The sequence below is a fragment of the Strongylocentrotus purpuratus genome, unplaced genomic scaffold (assembly GCF_000002235.5).
Source record: "Strongylocentrotus purpuratus isolate Spur 01 unplaced genomic scaffold, Spur_5.0 spur5_scaffold_3, whole genome shotgun sequence".
In the NCBI taxonomy this organism is placed as follows: domain Eukaryota; kingdom Metazoa; phylum Echinodermata; class Echinoidea; order Camarodonta; family Strongylocentrotidae; genus Strongylocentrotus; species Strongylocentrotus purpuratus.
The window spans coordinates 39,727,934-39,755,088 of record NW_022145609.1 but is presented as its reverse complement, the minus strand read 5'-3'; the positions used below and the strand labels follow the sequence as shown (position 1 = coordinate 39,755,088).

Sequence of the window (27,155 nt, the reverse complement as noted above, 5' to 3'; positions counted from 1 at the left end):
TCACCCTTTTTATGTAGGGGGATGACCTTAGCCACCTTCCATCTGGAAGGGACTGTACCTTCAGACAATGACCTATTAATTAAATATGTGAGAGGTTTCACAATTTCCAGTGCACAGGCTTTCAGCATGTAAGAATCTATTCCATCAACCCCAACTGATTTCTTATTCTTTAATCGATAGATTTCTTTCAGAACATCTGACTGTGTAATTACTGGAACAGAAAAGGTATTTTTTGTGCTCTCAATGGCTTCGGTACTTTCAAACTCTTCGTAACTGATACATTTATTTCCATTACTGTTATCAAATTGTTTTCCAACATTGACAAAATGTTCCTTAAAATCATTTGCTACTCTTTTACATTCATCGATAGGGAGGGGAGAATTCGTAGCTGATTTCGTATTGGGAATTAGTGTTTTTAATACTCTCCAAGATTTCGCTCTATCCGTACAAGCACCTAGTTTTTCAATGAAATATTGTTTCTTTACTCTCCTTATTTCAAACGTTACCTTATTTCTCAAGTGTTTGTATTGTTTCCAGTAAACGTCTTGTTTTTTCGTCTTTGCTTTACCTTTCATTTTATCACGATCTTTCATGAGCTTAAATATACATTCATTCAACCAAGGGGAGTGTTTTTTGCGTACCCTTTTCTTCTTCAATGGCATGTATTTGTCTATTGTGTCTAAAAAGAGTACTTCCCATTTGTTTACAGCTTTATCGAGGTCAATACCTTCTTCTACCTCATCCCACTTCTGCGATCTAAGATCGGCATTCAACTTTTCAAAGTCTACCTCATGAGATTTTCTAAATGTTACATAATTTACAAAAGAATCATCATGATTGACCTGAGCTTTCCAGACTAAGTAACTCATATAATGATCACTCAAACCATTGTGTAAGACACCAAAAGAGCTTACTTTGTCTGGGCAAGTTGTCAACATGTGATCAATTAATGATGAGCACTCAGGCGTTACTCGAGTGTAAACAGATTTATTAATTTGACACAAACCATATATATCATTAATTTGTGAATATTTACGAGTATCGCAAGTAAGTGGAAGCTTGGCAATGTTATAATTAACATCGCCCATTAATATTATTGGAGTATTAAATCCTCCTAAATATAACAACAATTCTTCATAGGACTCCAGTAGACGTGTTTTATTTGGCGGTCGATACCAATTTATAAAAATAAAAGGCTTTGTATGCTTCAAACGAATCAGAATGCAAATAACTTCCAGTTGATCTACTGAACTAGGCACTATTAACTTTTCAAATGTAACATTCTCATGTACGTATATGGCAACTCCTCCACCTCTTCTATCTCTATCATTCCTCATAACATTGAAATGAGGTATACTTATTTCACTATCTGCAACTGAATCATCAAGCCTGGTTTCGTTTAGAGCTAAAATGTGAATATCATTATTGCATAATATAGACCCAATTTCATCAAAATGCTTCAATAAGCTAACGATGTTCAAATGAACAAATTTGACACCTTTATCACATAATTTAGAGTATATTCTACTGGATTGATTACTTGTTTTATTAAAATGCCTATCCAGTTTCTGCTGTCGTTTACTTCTCTCCAATTCTGGTGGATGATTATGATAGAAGGGTAACTGTTTCAAAACACAACATGTGCAGATCCACGCTATGAATAGTTCAGAGGGATCATTATATGATGCGTCAGACACATGAGCGCATGATATATGTACCCATTTTCTACACTGTGTGCATAATAGACCTTTTTGATTTACCTTAACAGACTTTTGGCATATCCCACATAGACAATCCCTAACCATTTAGTATGTAATTTATAGATCATAAACAGATAAAACAACTAAAACATATATCAATATCAAAGTACAAGGACGTTGAAGTTCTAGCAATGCACCACGCTGAATAGAAGCACTGAGTTACTCAGACACTATAAAGTAGATGCTTAAGTCATTTCAAGTCACTTTCGTTGGTGATTAAGCGTTTGATTGTTTTGCCTCCAGTAGTGGGGAAGAGGCCAAGAATTCTTCCATCCAATGACCACGCCGCTAGTATCTTTCCACATTTTTTCGCTTTTGACAGTAAATGAGCATTTGACTGGGTGAGATCTTCTTCGATACCCATCGTTGTGCCTTTAAGCTCGCGACGTTTGGAGATGACTAATTTTCGCATACTATAAGAAACGAACTTAACAATGATGACATCTGGTTTCGGTCCGTCGTCTTGTTTAGGCGCATTGCGTGCATTACTCCTTGTCGTGCGGCTCGGAGGCTTCAAAACTTCTGGGTTCCTTGAAGGAAGTCGGTGCGAACGTTCGATGTCTTCCTTCGTCAAGGTCACTTTGAGCTTTTCTTTGGCGATTTCACAGATTAGGGCATCAGTATCTTTGCCCTCTTTCTGCGCGACTCCATAGAATCGCAGACAATTGCGTCGCGAATATTGTTCTTGGATGTTCGCGGCTCGTTCGACCCTGTCGAGTGATGATTGTTGATGTTTCAGTTGAACTTTTAAATTCGCGATCTCCTTCTCTCTTTCATTGATGCTGCATTCGAGGTCCATAAGCTTTCCTTCATTGTTCTCAACGCGAGTTATGCGGTGGTCACATCCCGCCGTACTTGCAAGTGCGTGCTGTCTACGTGCAAAAACGTGGGCAAAATTTGGGTATCCGTACGTGATGAGAACCGCCTCCGTACAGATTTGGGAGCACGCAGACATACCGTAGCACTTTTAGTGCATGAGGAACTTTCGCTGCGTTCGGGCTGCGTTCGGGCTACCGATTCACCCCAGTGCGTGTGACGTGCGTGCCCGGTACTGCCAACGAGCGCACAGCGCACTGACTCCGTGCGTCTTTTAAAGGCGCACGTGATAAGTGCGTGGTCCGTGCTTACTCGCCACTTCCCCAGTTCTGCTATCCAATGAGCACGCAGAACTCACGTGGACCGTACCGAGTAAGCACTTACAACGCACGTTGTTCGCACTGATTTATGCAGTATATAGTCTCTTCGGTGGAATGGGCGGCATCTTGAGGCAGCAACAGCTGGGACTTCTGGAGAACATCGGAATGTCGTCCTATATAAACACCGAGTTCATCGCACGTGCACGCACTTACAACATGCGAGTGAGTAAGGACACCGTACGTGAGCAGCACTTGTAAGTACGGCCTCCTTACGAAAACGTGGCAACCGGAAGGAGACCGTACGTTGTAAGCACGTTGTAAGCACGTACAACGCACTTACCACGTGCGCAACGTACGATGCACGCAACCGTTCACGGCCAGGCGTGGCGTGCGGGCCACGTACTTACACAATGCGTGTGACGCGCGTTGCCGGTACTCCCTCCCTACCTTTGCCACTCCCTCCCTACGTTTTCAGAAAAACGTGGCGGCCTTGGCCTCCCCTAAAACCGTACGGACTAAAAACACGCACGGTGGGATGTGACCAACGCTTAAAGATCGTATTAATCTCATCGTGAATTGCTTCACGGACTGCCCGGCGGATGGAGTTGAGAAATTCTTCTCCTGTTATGTAGCGTTGAATGGCGTCATTAGCAACGGATAAGACCGTTTCACGTGTGACATCTGTAGACATGATGGCGGCAAATAATGTTCAATCGATTTATATATAAATATTAGGCAGATTCCAATTAACGCAGTTGACTTAAGCAGTGATCAAGTTATAGGTGCATTATAGTTATCAAAATATCACATTACATGATGACAAAAAAAAAGAGCACAGCACAAGGTTAAAGTTACATACCAGTACGTACGGGGGCAGATTCCCGATAATAGTACGTGCTCGTCTATATGTGGTATATATACAGAGCTTCGATGATGAAATCAAATATAGTTCGTCAGATTCCAGGCTTAATATCCATGCAGAATATCCATGCAATCAGTCGGAATACAAACAAAAGTAGCTCTAGATGAAATATATAGTAAATTCAGTATATCCAGCTCAGAAAATAGTGATTTTCCTGGCAATAAACGGACTCCTTGCTCTTGCTCTTGCTCTTGCCCGCTAGCTCTTTACATGGATTTAGCTTAAGGCATACTTATCCGCTGTGACGACTTCGAGAGTGACTACAACTACAATACTTGTATTTTCTCGAAGTTTCGCTTTCCTATAATATCAGCTAAAGAAATCAGAGGTTTAAAATTTTCGGGGAAACTAAATTCAAACAAGGTTTAAGAGTCAACAACGGTACGACGAATCATTTTCCTTTCTTTATATTGTGATGAAACGCCAAAAATTTCGCGCTTCGCGCGATAGGGGAAACTTCATTTAGACGAATCGAGAACGGTACAACGAATCGTCTCTTTCTCTAATAATTTAAGGAAACGTCAAAGATTCCGCGCTTCGCGCGAGAGGGGGAAACTGAATTCAGACAAAATTAATAGGGCTTATTAAGAGTCGAAAACGGTACAACGAATCGTGTTCTTTCTCTAATGATATGAGGAAACGTCAAAGCTTTCGCGCTTCGCGCGAGAGGGGGAAACTGAATTCAGATGAATAGGGCTCATTAAGAGTCGAAAACGGTACGACGAATCGTCTTCTTTCTCTAATAATTTAATGAGACGTCAAAACTTCCGCGCTTCGCGCGGGAGGGGGAAGCTTCATTCAGATTAGAATTAAGAGTCGAGAACAGTACACCGAATCGTCTGCTTTTTCTCATAATGTAAGGAAAAGTCAAAGCTTCCGCGCTTCGCGCGAGAGGGGTAAAATGAATTCAGACAAAATTAATAGGGCTTATTTAAAGTCGAAAACGGTACAACGAATCGCGTTCTTTCTCTAATGATACGAGGAAACGTCAAAGCTTTTGCGCTTCGCGCGAGAGGGGGAAACTGAATTCAGATGAATAGGGCTTATTAAGAGTCGAAAACGGTACGACGAATCGTCTTCTTTCTCTAATAATTTAATGAAACGTCAAAACTTCCGCGCTTCGCGCGGGAGGGGGAAGCTTCATTCAGATTAGAATTAAGAGTCGAGGACAGTACACCGAATCGTCTGCTTTTTCTCATAATTTAATGAAACGTCAAAGCTTCCGCGCTTTGCGCGGGGGGGGGGGGGGATACTGAATTCAGAAAAGGATAAACAGTCGAGAATGGTACAGCAAATCGTCTTCTTTTTTTTATAATAATTTAATGAAACGTCAAAGCTTTCGCGCTTCGCGCGGGAGGGGGGGGGGGGGAACTTCATTCAGCCTAGGATTACCAGTCGAAAACGGTACAATTAATCGTCTTCTTTTCCTAATAATTTAAGGAAACGTCTAAGCTCCCGCGCTTCGCGCGGTAGGCTCATCACCCACACCCCCTTATGAGCGCGCTTTTAAGTGATTCTCTTGCTCACTTCCGCCCCTCCCTAAAATAAGATCCTAGCTCCGCGCCTGCATTAAAATATATAGCTATGATGCTGACTAAATTTAAGAAATAATTCGTATATTAATGTCGTCGAGGAAAATGACCATTTTGCGCATATGCAAGTACTATAGATAGTCCATAGGAAAAACAATTTAGCCTTCGGCCCCAGGTTTATAGGGTTGACTTTGTAGATATTGGAAATTTAACTTTGTCGGTAATTGGTGGCTACTTTTGTCTGTAATCGTTGGCCTCTACACCCCCCCCCCCCCCCCCACTGAAAAAGGTCTAGCGACGCCCCTGTTTGTAGACAAGTAGACGAGCAAAAGAATCCATACTTTTTGACACTCTATTGTTTGTCTTTATTGTTTACTATTACATTCATGTACTTATTTCTACAAAAATGTATTAAATGCAATGGATAAACTTGTACGATTACCATAATTACATGTGTATACGAGTCACCTTCTACATACCATTGATTTGGCCTATGGCCGTGCAACTCTGCTCAGAACGATTGTACAATGAACCTTTGGAAGGTTTTCATCAACTCGATCATGTTGTCTCACTACATATAAAATAGAAATATCTTTACTAACAATCATAAAAAAACACAAATAATTACCCTGTTTGATCAAATGCATTTTAAAAAATTTATCTGTGACTTATCTAAATGGGCAGTATATCAACTAAGTTCAAAAGAAACATAATTTTGAAAAGGCACAAACTCTTTTCTCTCTTTATAATTGCATGTTCTGTTCAATTTACTTGGCCCCGTATTTATATAATATTATCAAGCTAGTTGTCAACTAATAGTGTACAACTAGGCTTAGTAAGATTTTATGAATATGGGCCCAAGTTCATATGAAATGGACAAGAGAATTGCTTCATTCCATAATTTTGCTGGAGAGTTGTGAATTACCAGTGTATAAAAGGTGCATATTCAATTTGTTACACAGGTTGAAACTGCCTCTCTCCCAGACTCCCATAGTAAATTTCTTGAGGGTGATTTGATAAGATGGTTTGGGCATCATTAAAATGACTATTACTTCAATTCTGTTGAATACACATTAACATAATTTTTGTTCTTTTTTTCTTCACATATAGTATCTCTGCATTTGTACTTTAAGAAATTCTCTCTAACTTTTCAAATTAAAAGGCATAGCAAACATCCATACGTGTACTGTGTGTGTACTGTGTGTAGACTGTATGTATGTATGGTATATTTCAGGTTTTGTCCATTCACCATCACTTTCAATTCATCTTTTCTATATGATGGAGAAACGATCAATAACTCAGACTTAGGTTATGCATCCTTTTACACAAACAAGTTGTAAAGATTTCACAGCCATGAATTACTGAGAGTTTGCTCCACAGGGGCTAAGTGCCTTGTTCTCACTGCCATAGATTGCCCACTCTGTCCCACAAGCTTCCAGCAGCTCATGCACTGAATTACAGCATTCATTACTGCCACAGAGGCTGTGCACAACAATGGGACAACTGTGTAAAAATGAAATAAAATCAGTGAAAACAATCCATATGCTGGATGAGGGAAGGCATGTGATAAGTTCACTTTTTCAAAAAAATGAGAGTGAGAGAAGAGAGGCCCTTATTGACTACAGTAATTGCTACATGATATCGTTTTCATATACAACATAAATTCATTTTGTTTGTGTGTTTAGTACATTGCATATCCAAATTTCATATTTCAAAAATGATTTTGTGCTTTTTGTGCTTTTCACTTAATTTCATTGGATCTTGAGGCACTTCTAAATATTGAAAGAAGGCATCCTTAAGACTTGTTCACATACGACTGTATGCCACAGTTTCTGTGCAAATGAACGGCAAGTGGACATGATAAAAATAGCTGCGTACATCCAAGGTCGGACACGTTATCACGTATCTGTGCGTTATACAATATAAAGTTCAGTATACCTTTCAAACTGTTGTGCTTTACAACACTGTATGTGGTAAAGCCGTTACAGAGACTTCAAGAAAAAAAAACGTATTACCTTCTTTGTTAAGTCCCCAAAATGCCTATATGATAGATAATACTTAATCAACCATTTTTGCAGTTTACCATTTTGATGGGGTGTGAGATGTTTTAAAAACACAATTATAATTGCAACATGTAGCAAACACATCAAATACTATAGAAACTTGTATAAACTTACAGAGACAAACACGAAAGAACTGTACATAAATCTGTAAATACTAATTCACAAGTATAAAATAATTTGATTATCCTAGCAGTACTCTTGTCATAGTTTTCTGCAATATTCAACATACTTCTGATAAAAATTAATAAAACTATAACTATAAAATTACATCATATAAATTGAAAATATATCATTATTTCAATTAATTAAAGAATATATATCCATTCATTTAGCACTATTATACTTGTACATTTTCCCTTTTGGAGTTTACATTGGCCCAAAGACTTAAAATACACTACCCATGTAGGCCTACACCATGCATGATATTCTAACATATTGAATATTGTCTACAGCCAGAAGGCATTTCAAAGTCATATAATTTGACACATTAAACTCAACACCCTTCTAGCTCCTAACATATGATCTACATTCAACTAAATATGCATCAAACGAACACAAAAGTGAAAGCACTTAATATAGGAATTTGAATATCAACAATGCAAATTAATCACATGATTCAATAACTAAGAAAGAACGTTAGGACTACATGGTTACGTATTAAGAAATTTCTGCAAAATACATTTTTTGCCAACTGCTAAACTTATGATAGTAAGGAGATGCAAAGAGATGAAAATTATAAACGGCTTTTCTAGTATCTTTGCATAATTGATGAATATTTGTCAAAACTTCCTATGAGATGTAGGTTTTCAGTTTATGTTGGATGTATTTTCTGACTTGCTGACTAAGCTGATCATTTCTTATCTCATCCTTCCATATTCAGAAATATGTCAAATATTCCCAGTTTGAAGGTGTCAAATATATTATAGAGTATCAACATTCAAAGCTCACATAAAAATCATTGTCATGAACAAGACAACATACCTTATTTACTGTACGTACATGCAAGTAGACATGATATTGTAATATACTGTCATTGTTTTGTAAAGGCTGTACACCTTCATATGTTTTTTTGAGAAATCAAATGGCCAATATTACTCACAAGAGGCACTTTATGTGCTTCAATTCTATCTCTTGCAAATTATGTAATTTAGGAGGTTCACAATTTCGAGTTGTGTTGCGCATCCTGATTTGATAACACAAAGATCTTATTGTTCTGGTTCTTCTGCAGCAAAAATAACTATGAATACTTCAAAGTTCACAGACATTTATAGGACTGACTCCTACTTCATATATGTAAATGAAAATGAAAGACAGAATTGCACTGTAGATTGCCACAATATATTTGCAATAATTCAGGTTAAATGCCCTCTTAACTCACTAAATCTGCTTTCCAGTAGATCCTCTTTTTTAATACCTTTCATTTCTGGGTGTTTTCATGTTCTTACTTTTCTTTTGCCCCTTGTGCACATTAATCATGTGGAGTTGGAGCATTATATCCTAAATTATCCCCTGATGGTGCTTTTCTGTTTGAAAGATGTTTTACGTAGTAATCAATACATGTACATGGAACATAAATATTGTAGACCTTTTACATTATCAAAATATGCCTTAGAAAGAAAATGAAGTATACACATTCAAGAAAGATGACTGACATTTTTTTATGAAAGTGAAACAATTTGAAAAAAGGCACACGTATATATCGGTAATATAGAAGGCACATTACAATAGCAAGTTGATTATGTCACATTTTGAAATGACCACATTTTCCAAATACATTGTCGGAATCAACATGTTTAAACTATTGTCAAAATCCTCTTCTACTAAGTTTGGCTGGAACAATGCAAAAGCCCTTACACAATGATTGATATTTCAGTCCAAAAACAATTGCTGACATTAATATGCACATTGATTGATTTTGTACATTATCAAAGAAAAAGTGACAATGTCAAGTCAGACTCAAGAATCAATTAAAACTGTTTATAAAATGGCTCTATTATTTTAAGCATCGTGATTGGTCAATACGCGTCACATGACATGTACAAATTTTTGATGCATGCACGATTTTGCAGAAAAAAGCGCAAAAAAAGTTATAATACACGTGACCATGGAGATCCATTGCGCGCGCGTACATGTAGTACGCGCTCCCTCGAGTGCATTGCAATTATTGTAGGCTACGCGTAGCTAATATTGTACGCTCCACCATGATCCCCAGCGCAACGTACGCGTAGCTTAGCTCTAGCTAGCTAGTAAGAGCGGGGTATTATTAAAAAGCAAATTTTTTTTTTAACTTTTGCCTTGGATTTAGAATCTAGGCCTGTTTTGACTTTTGGATTTTATAATGAAGCCAGGATTTTCAGTTGTCTGATGTACTTGTCTCTAGACCCACTGTAGGCCTATGATTTTATTTTTAATCAAGGCAATGAATCCCATTGACTTTTTGATAAGCCTGCAAGGTCTTAGTCTAGAACCAACATAACTCTATATCTAGATCGAACTCTCGTAGACTCTAACTTAAGATCTAAAGTTTTGTTTGTTGCTATTTGTGTCGCTATTTTATAAAACAAAATAACGCACTTGACCTTGTTGTGCGAAACGTAAATGCAGTGTACGCTCGGTTTCTTCAGATGGTGCGCGCTGTAAACTCGCCGCAAGCGGCTCGTTCACAGAGCGGCACCAATTTAAAGAAACCTCGCGTGTACTGCATTCACCGCTATTGCACTCTTGGACGTGCGTTATTTGTATAATATAAAACCACCCAGATCAATTACTTACAATACATAAACATTAGTTAAAACTTGTTTCTATTTCTTCAATAACTTTCTATAAATTTAAGCCGATGTTCAGCCATATGACACACAAGACACTTTTCTACAGCTTTATTATACGGTAATGTAAATGTATGTCTATCTTTAGACTTGCATATAAAGTGTGATTGTAAATGTAGAATATCGAAAATAAGATGTAAATCAACATATTTCAGGCCTTATATATATATATATATATATATATATATAAATGTACAAGATACTGTATATATTGTTATCATTTAACCAGTATTTATGTTATATGATTGAAATTTTTATTCTTCTGTCGGTTCATACTTTTTCATGTTGTATATACTTATGTTTTCGTACGTTATAGAAATTCTACAAATTCATCATTATTTTCCTCTTCTTCCTTCTCCTCTTTTTCTTCTTCTCCTTCTTCTTTTTCTTCTTGTACTTAATATCATTTCTATCATCAGTTTAATGTTGTTGTTATTATTATTATCTTTAATAAGTAGTTCTTTTAATTTTCTTATCTGTCTGTAAATATTACTATCTTAACTTATTAATTTTATACATGTCTGTAAGGGACCCCACTGGAAATAAGCTCTCGAGCTTTCGTGGGTTATCCTGTTCAAGCTGACTTTTTTTGATCTGTTATTATTGTATATTGTTGTATGTTGGAAGCTTGTCGAATAAAAATCAATCAATCAATCAATGATGTACATTCTGACCTTAAGCTTAATTCACTATACTAAAAAAACAGGCAAATTCTAAAGTTGTTGCACTCAGTAGTTTTGCAAGAATCATTGTAACTTGTTTTTAAAAAACAACACCTTTTGATAGGAACAACATGATATTCATTCTTGTATGTATGTACATGTATTTTTTTTTTTATAGTAGATGTTGTGTACTGTTGTGATGCAACAGTATACAATTTGAGGTTTAGACTTTAATAGCTTGAGATACATACGTACCCAAGAATACACTCATGTACACAAATTTTAAGGATGATGATATGACTTAACTCTATTTTAACTGGGCTATTTCAGACCAGGTTTTTAATGGGGGGGGGGGGGGTGGGCACTTTGACCATCCCCCCCCCCCCCTCTAAGATCTCGGCCGTTTCTCAGCCGATCGTCGCGAAAATTTGCAGGCATTTCAAGTGAAGTGTATAGAACATTCTTTTTTGAAAAATTCACTCGTTTGCATATTTATGGTAATTTATGCAAATAAGGTCATAACATTCACATGTTTGCCCATAAATCATATATTATTCCTATTTAAGCATTCTTTTTCACTACATATATTCGTTAGATCATTTGGAATAATAATAATATGACAACAAAAATTGGAAGAGACAGGTTATTCCTTATGTTATTTCTTGTTTTGATAATTTCTTATGTATTTTATTGTTTTTGTTGTTTATTTCATTTTTAACTACAATTCAACTATTTTGACCCCAAAACAAACTCCTAAACTTTAAACAAGTCCAAATAACCAATGTTTTATCTCTTTTTATGAAAAAAATATATTTCCATATGTTTTGTACACAAATCACAAGACATGCAAAGACAAAATGTCAAGTGTCTTTGTAACTCTACGTCCGATTTTCATTTTTTTCCTTAAAGATGCGTAAGACTCGAAAGAAAATGTCACGAAAGGAAAACTTTATATCTGCCGCGGTTCCGGAGTAGTCGCTAAATAACTACAGGAGGGGGGGGGGGTAAATCGACCAGAGGACGGCATATTGTTGCTAACTCGACATGCATAAGCAGTCTCCTACATCTACATGTATTTAAAGCGTATCAATTGCAAACAAATATGTCTGTTAGGGGTTCCATGTGGTTGTATAATAAAAGTGTAAGCTTCAAATATTACTTTTATAAAGAGATAATATGTGTTTAAATACACTCTCAATCAACATAAAAGTGATAAGTAGACTATCTGTATGTGTTTGCACAGAATAGGGCCTGCACGGAACCTAAGTCCGATTTGGGTGTTATGCTATTCTTTAAATTCATCATACTCCTTATCTGTTGGCTAATTGAATGTTGGGTGAAGATTTTGAGGTTGATTTGATACATATACTAGCCATAAACAAATTATATTTTTCAGGTGATTAGTTCCCTAACCGGTGTGTTGGCTCAGTCAGTAGAGCGTCCGCCTCACAACCGGTAGGTCGTGGGTTCGAACCCCGATCGTCATACCAAAAGACGTTAAAAAACGGGAGTTGCTGTTACCTTGTTTGGCGTTCAACAATAAGGGATAGAGCAACGTCGATCTGGCGCTGCTCAGTGGCTGCCGGGCTCACGATCAATTGGGCAAAAAGAATTTACATTTTTGGTTTAACTTCATACAATTTGGAGTGGACTTTAAAAGAATATTATTATTATTATTATTATTACTATTATTATATATAAGCATATCTAGGTTTTTTTTTAAATATAGTTATGCGTACAATAGTGAATACAATATCATTGGGAATCTGCTTAGTAGCTGGTGATGTGCTACTTAAAAACGAGTATATACTGTATTTAAAATGTCTTGCATGTTAATTGGCTGTAAATAACTGTAATTAGTAATTACTCCCACAGAACTGTAAACTACAGTGTAGTATATATAAAAAAGAGAACTGTGGATAGTTTTTGAGGCTGGTTGTGGTGATAGCCTCTCAGACCTTCAGGCAATGGCGATGGTGATGATGAGGAAAGCAGTGGAAAACACAGCGCCGAGCGAGAAGATGAACAGGAGAATGGTCTTCAGCATTGAACCCTGTAAATCATGACCAAAAAAAAATATTGTTGGTAAAATTTTAAGCAAAATAATAACATTCATAATATCATAGCAATTCATACATGTACAGTAGGTGTAAAGTCATTATCAATTACCTTGTATTTGTTTGTTAGCAAATCGTTATGTATAAATTGCTTTCACTATTTTTCATGCAATTTTAAGCAAATGGGACTATATTACAGTGAAACCACACAAAAAAGTATACCCAATTTTGGTAGCTTCCCATATGACCTGTATAACCTGTGTAACCTTGAATTATGTTTCATTCTTAAAAAGCAACTAATATTCTGTCTAATGATACCTCATAAATAACTCTGCTCCAATTGATGAATGAGCAACAGCACTTTAAAAAATACTGTCAAAATCTTCCTCTACTAAGTTCGGCTGGAACAACGAATGGAGGTCAAAAGCCCTTACACAATGTTTGTTATTTTCGGTCCAAAAACAATGGTTGATATTAATATTCACATTGATGATAGTTTTTATACGTTTTCCTTTTGATTTTTTTTCCACAGCTCTTTTCAAACTTTTTCCATAGCTTTTATAAGCTTTCCTGAGCTAAGCAATTTGTTATACTGCTAGCACCCTCTAGCACCCTCTAGCATTATTATTTATCATTATGAAATGTGTCGACCCACAGATATTCGTCTAAAATGATTTGAAAATAAATTTCTAATTTTCGTGTACTATATAAATTGAACATTACTGTTACTACTGTCGCTGGAAAAATAGACTACTTTCGTATAAACCATATTTAATGCATATATCTTTGTAAAATGCCTAGATACAAATTATTTCATTCACATTCATGTATTACACATAATTGTTTCTCAACATGCAGAATATAACTTGCATATATTAGATTAGATGAGGCAAGCCATGTTTGTCCTACCTAGACCTAGTCCTACCTAGCAACAACTAATGTATGCAAATCAAAATAATTTGTATCAAGGCACTAGACATAGAATGATGTATGCACTGACTTTTATAACATTATGGAAATGGCCTACAGTAAAAATATACTGGTACTATAATAGGTCTGACATAATCATGACATTCACAAACACGATACACTCAAATGGTTCTAGGACAATTACCCATTGGACCATCATCCCCCTGGGCAATTACCAGCGTGTTATTGGCAATTTTCTGGGGGTGATTGTCCTGATATGCATACAAAAGATATGTGGACTTACCGATGGGCCTGTATCATCAGCTGCTTGCACAGTATCATTTTTGTCACTCAGAGGGATATCATTAGTGCGACCTTTTAGAAATATATACAAAGAGAGAAGATAAAAAAAGACCACTAGTAGAATTAAGAATACTTGTACTTATTAAACTTTAGGATGGAACAACACTGCAATTTTTCATTTTCCAGTCTTTAACCACTTGCCCTATCCTGACCCTGATTGCACCACACACACAAACCCACCTTAATTTTGTTGTAATGTTGTTGTTGTTTTTATATTAATGGATTCAATTGCTTTTTAACAGGATCTGTTTAGTTACTAGTATCATTTGCATTTCTAAAGTTTCAGGATTTTATCTAGATAAAAAATTAAGAGAATAGAGAACAGTATAATTCTTTCATTTATGAGCTGACATGAAATCATGTCATGTGACCTTGTACTAGCACAACCGATTTCTGTAAAACTGATGATTCTTGTTTACATCAAGATTTAAAAGATTTGAAAAAATGTAGCAATTGCAAATACGCTGAGAGATATTTATCAAAGAGGGAGGGTGGCCTTTTAACCCTAACCTCTACCCATCAGAGCGGGCACAACTAACATATGCCCCCACCGCCCCAATGGCATATCTGTGCACCCCCTTTTAAATTCAAAATGGCCCTGCAAAAATTTGTTGATCAGTGCAATATATTGACAAAAAGCCAATATGGCCAGTATTTCATATGATTTTTATGATATTATTATGATGAATAAAATAAAGATCAATTATACCCCCGACTCCGCCCCTATTACACACACACACACACACCCCCACACGCACACACACGCGCACGCACACGCACACACCCACGCACACACACACACACACACACCACTACAACCACATCTGTTCTTACCTTCACTGTCTGTCGAACATCGGACTACTTCAAAGATAACCCACATGGCAAACATGAACACACAGAACCCGATGAGAACCCAGAAAGTATAGCCCTGAAGGTTAGGCAGTATGTTTATTCCTGCGATAGGCACCAGGGCTAGACCTATCGTCACGACTTGGAAAGGGATAAAGACAAAGGAAGACATTGCAGGTTATTGCAGGGGCTATTTGGTTAACATACCTACCAATCCAATATTGTCACAACTGAGTTGAATAACAGACATTGCAAGTTACTGCAGGGGCTATTAGTTTAAATACCTGTCAATACACCAGAGCTGGACCTATTGTTATAACTGACAAATAGACAGAGACAAATGAAAAGATTGTGTGTTATTCCAGGGGACCAACTGGTACTTGTCAAACAATATTGTCAAAAATTAAAATTTCCTGGGCTTGGAAGGGGATAGGCAGCGGGGATGGTATATTGTCATGACTGAGAACGGGATGGAGACAAAGACATTGCATGTTTTGCAGGAAGGCTACCAATCTACTAGGATTACGTACCTGCCAACCCAATATTTTCATATAAAAGCAACTTTCATCAGGGATATGTGAGTTAATATCCCTGCTTTCATCACACAAGGAAATGTAACATTTTATTGCTCATGACATTATTGAAATTTATTTGCACTTCTTACAGATACAATGTCTATCAACTGTTCATCGTTTCATGGTACCAGAGTGTTGGCTCAGTCAGTAGAGCGTCCGCCTCACAACCGGGAGGTCGTGGGTTTGAACCCCGGCCGCGTCATACCAAAAGACGTTAAAAGATGGGAGTTGTTGCTACCTTGTTTGGCGTTCAACAATAAGGGATAGAGCAACGTCGATCTGGCGCTGCTCAGTGGCTGCCGGGCTCACGATCAAGTGGGCAAAAAGAATTTCCGTTTCGATTTAATAAAATTTGGAAGTGGACTATTAGGCTATTATTATTATTATTATTATTATTATGGTAAGCAGTTGCGCTAAAAATAATGGAACAATTAAGCCTCGAACAGTCTTCTAGTCTTCTAGTCTTCTAGCACCATACTTACATGATAAGATCAATGCGCTGGTTCCCACAGCCCAGTGAGCCCAGTTGAAGATGGATCGTCTTAATATACAAAACATAAACAACATTTAATATTAAAAACAAATTAAATCATAAAACCTGTATCAACACCAGAAATTGATAAACTAACTACCGGTATTTTTCAATATCATTTCACAATGAATACAGTAAACAGGCCAAAATAGGGACAAATATACTCGAACTTTCATAAGAATACGTATCATAACATTGGAATGATGTTAATCAAATTTGGATTTGATGCATATTAAAACATATATATAGCAAGCAGGTGTAAAACTTTTGTGGGGGAAACACGAGTACTGATCATTTAACGTAATAAACTTTACACTTTTTGGAAATATCTAATATTAGCCCCAGTGACATTTCCTTCAAGCTTATTTGTCAAAGATATAGCAAGGGCTGGGACTTGTAATCAATTGTGTTATAGGTTAGGGTTAAGTATAATGTTGAGTCCAGTGTTAAATTTATGACTTCACCTAATAAAAAGATTGACTGAAGAGTTATTGTCAGTGAGGCATAGGTGGTACAATCTGCTTCTTGAAAGTAGCAGGGAAAGGTCTCAAGAGAGAGGAACATACTTGGAAGTACCAGGGTAATACTAATAATAATAGTGGGTTCTTGTATAGCGCACATGTCAGTCAGATTTGACCCTCTTGGCGCTCCCGATAGAATCTAAAGGGAGAGAGATACTTTCATGGGGATGCCAAGTGGGGTCTAAGAGAAAGAAGCACTTTCGTGGGAATACCATTGTGGGGTCTAAAGTGAGAGCGACTTTCTAAGGGGTACTTTGGTGGGTTCTACAGAGAAAGGAATTTTCTTGAGGGTACCAGGGTGGCTCTTTAGAGAGAAAGGGCACTTATTTGGTGGTACCAAGGTGGGGTCTAAACAAAAGAGAGCCACTTTCTAAGGGGTACTTTGGTAGATTTTACAGAGAAGGGAACTTCCTTCAGGGTTCCAGGGTGGGGTCTTAATAAAGAAGAGGCACTTATTTGGTGGTACCAAGGTGGGGTCTAAACAAAAGAGAGCCACTTTCTAAGGGTACTTTGGTGGGTTCTACAGAGAAGGGAACTTCCTTAAGGGTTCCAGGGTGGGGTCTTAATAAAGAAGAGGCACTTATTTGGTGGTACCAAGGTGGGGTCTAAAGAGAGAGCCACTTTCTAAGGGGTACTTTGGTGGGTTCTAAAGAGAAAGGAACTTTATTAAGGGTACCAGGGTGGGGTCCTAAGAAAGAAGAGGCACTTATTTGGTGGTACCAAAGTGGGGTCTAAAGAGAGAGCCACTTTCTAAGGGGTACTTTGGTGGGTTCTACAGAGAAGGGAACTTCCTTAAGGGTTCCAGGGTGGGGTCTTAATAAAGAAGAGGCACTTATTTGGTGGTACCAAGGTGGGGTCTAAAGAGAGAGCCATTTTCTAAGGGGTACTTTGGTGGGTTCTACAGAGAAGGGAACTTTCTTAAGGGTTCCAGGGTGGGGTCTTAAGAAAGAAGAGGCACTTATTTGATGGTACCATGGTGGGGTCTAAAGATAGAGCCACTTTCTAAGGGGTACTTTGGTGGGTTCTAAAGAGAAAGGAACTTTATTAAGGGTACCAGGGTAGGGTCCTAAGAAAGAAGGGGTAATTACTTGGTGGTATCATGGTGGGGTGTAAAGAGGAAGCTACTTTCAAAGGGGTAGTTTGGTGGGTTCTAAAGAGAAAGGAACTTTCTTAAGGGTACAAGGGTGGGGACTTAAGAGAGAAGAGGCATTTATTTTGGGGTACCAAGGTGGGATTTAAAGAGAGAGGCACATTTTTAATAGGGGAGGGGGTCCCAGGATGGGGTCTAAGGAGAGAGACAGGCACTTACTTGGGGGTACCAGGGTGGGATCTAACGAAAGAGAAAGGTACTTACTCGGGGGAACCAGGGTGGGGTCTAAAGATAGCCATGATAGGATTGATGACACCAAGAGCTGTTACAATCACTCCTAGTACAGCATGGGTGAAGCGTCGATGGCTCTGTGTAGAGTATAAAATAAGACACAGTCACATCAAAATCTTATAAATATTTTTACATCTTTCACTTCTTTTTCATTTCTTCTTCCCCTCTTTCATTTTCCAAATTCTCTTCTTGCTACACTTATCCCTTCACCTTTTTAACTCCATTCTGTTTTTTGTAACTAATTTTTCACCATCAACTTCTCTACTATTTTATACATAATTTTTTTCCTGAAATCAGATAATTTCTTGATCATAAGAGTTTTTGCCAATATTCGAGATTAGTACTTTTTTTTTTTGGGGGGGGGGGGATAAAATTAAACTACAAGACTTTTTTCAATTTGTAACAGATTTTTTGAGTAAAAAACAGCCGTAATTAACTAGCTGCAAATATTTCATTTGTTCATTTGACACAGATAGACTCCTTTTTTCAATTTGTAAACAACATCATTGACACGTCACCCGATTCTACAAGAAATCAAATTATCAATCATTAAGTTGAAGATAATAATAATAATAATAATAATAAAGTATTACATGAATAATTATATGTGCTTCACAATGTTATCATTATTACCCATGCTCACTAGATTTCAAGCCTGCATACAAGAGTGCCCCATCTCCACTCTTTCGGGAGTATTCCTACCATTGATCACTATTCATATACAGTGCGTTTACCAAACAGTGTACCCAACTTAAAAGTCAAAAATCAATATGACTTTTAAATTGATTTCATGATGAAGTGTAACTTATTTTCTATACACTGATACCCTATTCAATTATTCATAGTATTTCTGCCACAGGTGAGTGATCACCAGGGTCTTTAAAAAGTGTTTTTAAAATCGCCTTGTACCAACTTTAGGCTTAAAGGCCTGGTCATTTGTGCCACGACACAACAGAGAATTTGGGCAAATCGGGTGGTCATAGGGGGTCGTCGCAAGACAGCCCTATAAAATTTTGAGCATCGTGGCATCGACTTGACGTCTTGAGGCAAAATTGGACTTGCACCTTTTTTTGTGGTATCTGTGTCTTGTGGCTGTCATGAGTCTTTCCTACGACAGTCTTGTGACTGTCGTGCGATAAATATCTTGTCATAGATACCAGAAGAATTTATTTTTAGTCAAACAATCTCTGGGTGTCTCACAACTATTATATTTCGTAAGAGGCTTGCACAACAATTGTCTTGCATTAGTCTTGCGTTTGTCTTGCAACGTATTTTTGTTTTTGCCACTGTTACCACCTTTCTCTCGTCGGTTTTCTTCCTGGGAGGCATCCTGGATACAAACTGGGATTACATTTGGGCAAAACTGTTTCAACTGAAAAATCTTGAGAGCAAATGACAGGCAACAGACCTGGGGAGTGTTTCACAAAGATCCTAAGTAGAACTTAACACTAAGTTGGACTTAAAAAGTATGGACAGCCATTGGAGCCTTAAAATGAAATATATTCAAAAGCAAAAATTGGAGTATTTTAGACTTTTCATCAATTCCACATCAAGAACATGAAATCTCCCATGATAATAGAAAATATGAATGATTTGAATCAACATTTTATACCTTCTAAAAAAAAAATTACAAAATGTTTTCAAGGATGCTAATGGCTTCCCATAAATTTTAAGTCCAACTTAGAGATAAGTTCAACTTAGGATCTTTGTGAAACACCCCCCAGGTCTCATTAGATAATCGGGAGACGGATGCACGAAAAAAGCCCCCCCCCCCCCCCTACGACAATACCCCATAACTCACAATGGTCCCACGACTGTCACACGACTGACTTGCGACACACCAACGAATGTCTTTTTTTCTGACGTGTCCCGATCACCAACCATCTTTAACGTGTCCTAGCCCTTGTGACCACTCGAAATAGATTTTCGGTCATGTTGCAAGATATGGCCACGACAAATATTGTATGGGTCTACCACAACCGAAGAGGAAATAACGTGGGTTAGACCATAAGCATGTGCTTCTTTGGTCTCAAATCTTAAAGTTAAATTACTGTAAATATCTGTGTATGAGACGCACCCTATTTTTAGCATCAAGACCACCAAAAAAAAATGCAGCACGCCAGATCAGCCTGATCCGAACGGTCTACCATACCGATAGCTGAAATAAGGAGCGATCTGAGATCGCGTCTTATTTCAGGTTTCGGTAAGGTAGACCGTTCCGAAACCAAAGCAAGCCCTGCAGGGAAGGACTTTTATTTATTACGAGGCGCAGTTGAAGTGCTTGTGAACTTGTCACAAGTAATAGTAACAATGTTGTTTTAAAAACTAAAGATGACAGAGAAATGTTCCTCCGAGTCCAAACAGAAATTTGGACAGGCTAGATTTCGAGTGGTGAGTCGATATTATCCCCTGTGTGAGGTCGCCCGGCGGCAAAGGACTTTGTGAAGGGGCATAATTTATCGAGACTGGAAAAAAAAAACTATCTTCCCTTCAAATTAAGAACGTAGTTAACTTCAAATAGTAGATCCTATTCTTTATTCACATTAATTTACTTGTAATAAGAATTTCTTTGTATTTGAGTTAATATTAACACCTTTTTGCAACTGCCTAAAAGTCGATGAAAACAAATGAGCAATAGTCTTTGGAATGAGAAAGCACACATAATGTCTTTTGACCCACATTCTTCGCTTCAGCCAAAATTTGATACAAGAGGCTTTTGAGAACACTGTTTTAAAAGCCTCTTGTTCAGTCATCCTTGGCTATGAAAATGGTATCATTTTATTTAATACGTTAATAAGTTAATTTTACCTTTTTTTTTATATAGATGGGCCCCCTCCCCTGGCGCTCAAGGGAGGGGGGCAATTTTTCAAATTTTCGAGGCCCCCCCCCCCCCAGTCTCCTCTAGTCTCTGTTATACTCTGTTATACAAAATCATGAAGGGAAACTCACCTCTCTACCATCGCCAAGTTCCAAGAATCCTCCCACATGGACAAATATTACGATGAAACCGATTACAAACAGTAACAATGCTAAAACCATACATGCTCGATGTACCTGTAACGGAAAAAACAATTGTAATGTACAAATCAAATTATATTTATATTTGATGTATATTTATCTACTTCATCTCGCTTTTACTCACCTATCTATTGAATAATGTGTAATTTTGTTGTATTAATATTGTAAAGCGCATTGCTATTTTCTTCGAAGATGAAATGCGCTATATAAGTCTAGGTTATTATTATTATTATTATTATAATTGCCATTCTAATGCCAATTAGAATTGCCCCCCCCCCCTCTCCTAGTGGATGAAATGTTCTTTGACCCTTTGTTGCCCTGGCAACGGCTGGGAAACCTTTCACCTAATCCACTTTATATAGCCCCAACAAATATTTGGATACCTTATTTTTTAATGGATCTGGGGGTGTTTCACAAAGACTTAAGATCGACTTTAAGTTGGACTTAACTATGGCATGCTATTCATGCCACTGGCATGCCACTCTCACCATTATGAACGTTAAATAATATTTTCCCCTTCAATAATGAATTATCAACAATGTAAATACTGTAGATTTGCGACCATGATTTATACGTCCCTTGAGAGAAATATGCCAGTAAATGGTGGAAGCAAATAGTGGCAAAAGCGGCAGCAAACTTGCGCCTAATTGGAGGACTTACAGTCGTAACTCTTCATAAGATAATAATAATAATAAAACACAGATAATATTGATGTCCATTGTTGGGCACTGCTACATTTCTACACATCCCCACTTGCCAATCATTCATTAAAGTAAAACAGTTTATTTTGCTGATGTGTTTGAATTTACATAGTTAACCCCCATCATATATGAACGAGATAAATTTGAGTTCTGGTCATGTGATTACAATGTGAAAGAAACTGTCCGTAAGCAATTGGGAAAGGTTGATTACACTGTATATAGTACTTAGGAATCGATACACTTTGAGGTTTTGGAAAGATACAAATGAATAGAAATTGACACAATCGATCTGAAATCAGATGCACTGCACACATAAACAGGTATATGGGACTATATACACACACATAGGTGTCAAGAATGTTTGGTCCTAACCCCGCCCCCCCCCCCCCCCTCCCCACTCAATGTTATTTAGGGTACGCGTATGCTCGTTCCCTCTTTTTGAAAGCACCCCCTATCTGAGGACTGCCAACATTTCCGAACCCCCTTTCGCGGGCTTTTCGCGGGCTTTTCCTCTCTTGGAGACCCCCCTAAATACAGAAAAATGCTCAATGTACCCCCCTAATGCGGAATAATTTTTCAGGAGTCCAAAGAGATGAGAGAAAAAAAGAAAAACACCCCCTTTTTAAAGAAATCTCCGGGTGAAAAGTCAAATACACCCCTTTTTTACAATTCTCGGGCCGGACTTTGTCGCACGAAAAGTACCCCTTTACCGGACATTTTGGTAACACGCATGCGGTCATTCCGACCACGGAGTGGGGGGGGGGGGCCGGGGTCCTAACTTTCCCTCTATTTCCCTTAACATTCTGAATATGAGGGCATTGGAAGAACAACCCTTTTCGGAAGGAGATTCCTGCAATTATATTCTTATAAATTGACGTTAAATAGAATGAGAAAGCTCACAGATTACTTCTCTTTGGAGTTTGACTTACAGCAAACCAAATTTTAACATCACAGAGTTTGGAGTCAGGCCACATTGGTTTGAAGAATCGTGCCATGGTGAGACCTACACTAGCTAGACATATCCAAGCTATGATCATCAGGCAGCCTAGGAGAAAATTGGAAATAAATATTGAAATTCAGATTGCTTGAAGAATAATAATAATATTTAAACATTTTTATATAGCGCATAACACATAGGCAAAACTGCATGTCTCATTGCACTTTAAAACAATGCACTGTGTTCATGATTCTGATTATTTATTAAGTGGTGAAGAGATATGTCTTCAGAGAATTGATAAAGGTTTTATAGGATCCTATACTTTTCAGTTGTTCAGGCAACTTGTTCCACAAAAAGCGGCTGCATATGAAAAAGACCTTTCCCTGTATGACTTTGTCATGGTTTGTGGAGCACAAAGCAGAGACCTGGAACTGGAACCTAGCATTCTATCTGGTTTATATAAAGTTAGCAATTCGGTAAGATAAAAAGGAGCTAGTTGATGTAAACATGTTAGGTTAATAGAAGTACTTTAAACTGGATACAAGACTTGATGGGTAACCAATGTAGATCTCTTAAGACCGGAGTTATTGATTCATGTTTCTTTGTGCATATAGAAAGTCGTACTGCAAAATTAAAAATAGAATGGTTATTTCCACATGTTGAATTGTAAAAGAAAAAGAGAAAAAAAAAGAAGAAGAAGAAGAAAAAGAAGAAGAAGAAAAAGAAAGAGAATAAGAAAAAGAAAGAGAAGAAGAAGAAAAAGAAAGAGAAGAAGAAGAAAAAGAAAAAGAAAGAAAAGAAGAAAAAGAAATAGAAGAAAGAGGATTAGAAGAAGTAGAAGACGAAGGGAAGACGGAGGAGAAGGAGAAGGAGAATAACAATTACAAGTACATCCAGTACCTGTGTATTCATATTGCACTCATATCCACCCCAAGGGACCCTGGCTTTATATAGCCCAGCTGAAAACATTCAAGGAATAACTTCCTACTAGATTATGGTAGGAAGTGGGTGGAGAGTGGCAAATGCAGATTAATATCTTGCCATAAGTGCTGATGTTGGGATTCAAACCACAAACCATAAGATCCACAGTTTACTGATCTATCAAATAGATCATGACAACGCTAAACAACATCAATATTGAAATATTGGAAAATGAGCAAGGGTAGAGAGAAGTAATACATTTTTTATTTTGATGTTTTAATAGCTTAATGTTGGCTACATCCTGGAAATTCGGTGTGCTTTTGCCTGTATGGTGATGCATACCATCCCGAACTAACAACCAATTTTCTTGAGAAGTTTTCCACAGATGCATGTACCCTACCCTCTGGCCCAGGAAAGTGTCAGACTTTGTTATAAATTCACTGCTGCACTATTGAGTATTGTAAATTTGCTAGACTACTTGATTCAGGGACCCTCCAGCTATACTTTGATACCAATTTGGGACTTCTAACTTGAAAGAATTTGAAACATTTTAATAATTAGTTTCCTTTCCTTCAACTACGATCTACCTTGGACCAATCCCTGCTTATACACACAAAACATATATTAGGGATTCTAACAAGTATAGCTATGATAAATAATAATAGTGTAAACTTATAGAGCGCACACACCGTCCAGGGACGCTCATGGCGCTAGCTCAGCAACAGTTCTCTTTGATACAAGTAAAGTAAATAATTTTGCAATATTTTTTTTTTTTTTTTTTTTTTTTTGCGATATTTTGTTATAACCCATTTGAATCCTCAGCTCTGCCTGATGGGGCCCGGTGCCCTCCAGCTGCTCCGTTCACTGACAATTTAAGGGACTAGCCCAGTCAGCACATTATTCACAGAAGCTCTAGCATCTGAGGCCAACAGGCCCCACACAGGCAGCCAATGAGACTAAAGGGTGATAACTAATTAATTTCAAATGTATATACAAATAACATATCAATTATGGATTTAGTAAAATAAACTTATACAACTTAAGGAAATACTGGGTTACAGATGGAATAGGTAAGTCTTAAGACGAGTTTTAAAGGCAGAGTATGTTGCAATACAGCGAAGTGATGAGGGAAGCTTATTCCATAATTTGGCTGCTGCATGCGAAAAAGCATGGTCTCCCCATGAATGACGGGTACGGGGAATTTGCAGCAAATTATCACTTCCAGATCTTAAGGTACGAGTTGGATTGTAGGAGTGTAGTGAGTCTTTAATGTATTGTGGCGAGATTCCATGGAGAGCCCGATAAACAAGTAACATAATTTTGAAGTGGACCCTTTTCTGGACAGGTAGCCAGTGAAGAGAGCGTAATATAGGTGTAATAGAAGACATTCTTGGTGTGAAAGTAAGGAGTCTTGCACTGGAATTTTGGAGGGATTGCAGTCTGTCTTGCTGCTGTTTTGTGAGTCCAAATAGAATAGAATTACAAAAATCTAAGCGGGATGAGATTAATGCATGGATTAATTGTTCGAATGCTTTTTGAGTCAGAGATTTTCGTATGAACCCAAGGTTCCGCAGTTGATATCTTACAGACTTTGATATGCTAGATACATGTTCAATAAATGACATATTATTGTCAAATATCACACCGAGGTTACGGACCTTTGAGGCTGGCTTTAGAACTTTGTCACCTAGATGCAAGCTTAAATGAGTATGATTTGCTCTCAGTAAAGAGTTCTTAGAGCCCAAAATGATAAGCTCAGTTTTATTTTCATTTATTTTAAGACCGTTGGAATCCATCCAGCCTTTCATGTCATGAATACAGGCTTCTAAAGTTCTCTTAGCATCGGCAATTGCATCTGAGGAAGGATGTACAGAAATGAAAAGCTGAATGTCATCAGCGTAACAATGATATTTTATATTATGCTTTCTAATTATTGTACTGATTGGCTCAAGGTAAACAGAAAACATTAACGGGCCACCAACAGACCCTTGTGGCACACCGTATGAAAGATAAGTTTTGTCAGATTGGGAGTTATTTACAGAGACATACTGGGTTCTTTTATGAATGTATGATGAAAACCACTGCAACGCAGTGCCTGTTACCCCAAGAGACTGTAGTCTCTTAACAAGTATTGTGTGGTCAATAGTGTCGAAAGCACTTGACATATCAAGTAGCACAAGAAAAGTAATGTTACCTTTATCCATTTCGGAGAGGACACAGTCCACAAGATTAGTTAGCAGAGTTTCCACACTATGGTGTGGGCGGTAGGCAGATTGAAAATTATCAATTAAATTATTTTCAATAAGATATGTGCGAAGACGTGAGAAAGCCACTCGTTCTGTGAGTTTGGACAGATACGACAAATTTGAGATAGGTCTATAGTTCTGAAGACACTCAAGCTTATCCCAAATAAACCTACCATGTAATTTCATCAGGTAGGCACTCGATTCTCCTGCTCCTACTGAAAAGGTCTGAGTGAGGTCGACCGATGCAGAAAACCCTCTGTTTGACCCGCCAGTGTGTCCTTGACCTGCCCCTGCATGACAAAAGTGAATTCTTTAAAACTTTGTGGCTACCTAAAGGGCAATTCAATGTGGCAGTACAGGAAATTACATGACAGTTACAATGAGGATGATTACAGATAAATATGTTTAAAAATGGAGATGCTAAAACTAAAATGCAAAATATAATAATAATGCGAAATTTTCATAGCGCATAACAAGTACAAATTATTTCTCTCTGTGCTTTACATAACAAAATAGATTATCATAAACACGAAAGAAAAATACATGAAAAGCGAGGTCTTCGCGGTCTTCGGGGTTTTCTTTAAGTATTAAGCAATGTGTTCCTAACTGTTGTTAAAGTACATGTAGTCATCCAAAAAAAATTCACAACAACTGATAATCATGGACAAATTATTTATGGATGGAAACATTTTAACTTAAAAAACACGAAGAATTTTGCTGATAAATCATATACATTTTGTAAATATCATGGAAAGGCATAAAAGTGCAATTTTGTGGCTAGCTGTGTCTCGCATGTGACAGAAAACCGCTGGAGGCAGAAAATCTGGATCTCAAAACTAACATTTTTGAGAGATGATTACTGTTATGATTAAACATATTATTTTGAAGAGGGAAGTTGTTATATTTGATCATTAATGCTTCCCCTTCGCAATGACATGAACTTTGCATGGATTTAAACACTTTATATTTTTCGGGTGACTACTTTAAGGGTAGAGAATTATACGGAGTAGGAGCTGATGCTATGAAGGATAGGTTTACAGAGTGGACTCTGCGGAGCCAGAAAGATGCTGTGATGACAATCAAAGTAGAACTTTGCAGGAATCATGAATATGTCACGTATGTCCTATCTGTGAAATTTAAATGTTAGCCGTGTCCTAGTGTATTATGCAAGGAAACCTGTTTACTTTCTAGACTTCACTGTCAGACACTATTGAGTGAGTCGACTGACTTCTTTTTTCTTCGGTA

The 27,155-nt window shown here is 37.5% G+C and overlaps 1 protein-coding gene across 1 annotated transcript in view; it reads right to left on the bottom strand.

Moving 5' to 3' along the window:
- Window positions 1-12,588: 12,588 nt before the first annotated feature.
- LOC590685 (putative ferric-chelate reductase 1) overlaps window positions 12,589-27,155 on the bottom strand; it is a 30,066-nt gene continuing 15,499 nt past the window's right edge. Inside the window, exons 6-13 of the mRNA XM_030996490.1 lie at window positions 26,084-26,200; window positions 22,736-22,851; window positions 21,037-21,141; window positions 18,061-18,164; window positions 16,136-16,194; window positions 15,064-15,219; window positions 14,171-14,241; window positions 12,589-12,953 (exon numbers count right to left, since the gene is read on the bottom strand). Of these exons, the coding sequence (XP_030852350.1) occupies window positions 12,861-12,953; window positions 14,171-14,241; window positions 15,064-15,219; window positions 16,136-16,194; window positions 18,061-18,164; window positions 21,037-21,141; window positions 22,736-22,851; window positions 26,084-26,200 (821 nt within the window). The 3' untranslated portion in view covers window positions 12,589-12,860. The remainder of the gene's footprint in view (window positions 12,954-14,170; window positions 14,242-15,063; window positions 15,220-16,135; window positions 16,195-18,060; window positions 18,165-21,036; window positions 21,142-22,735; window positions 22,852-26,083; window positions 26,201-27,155) is intronic.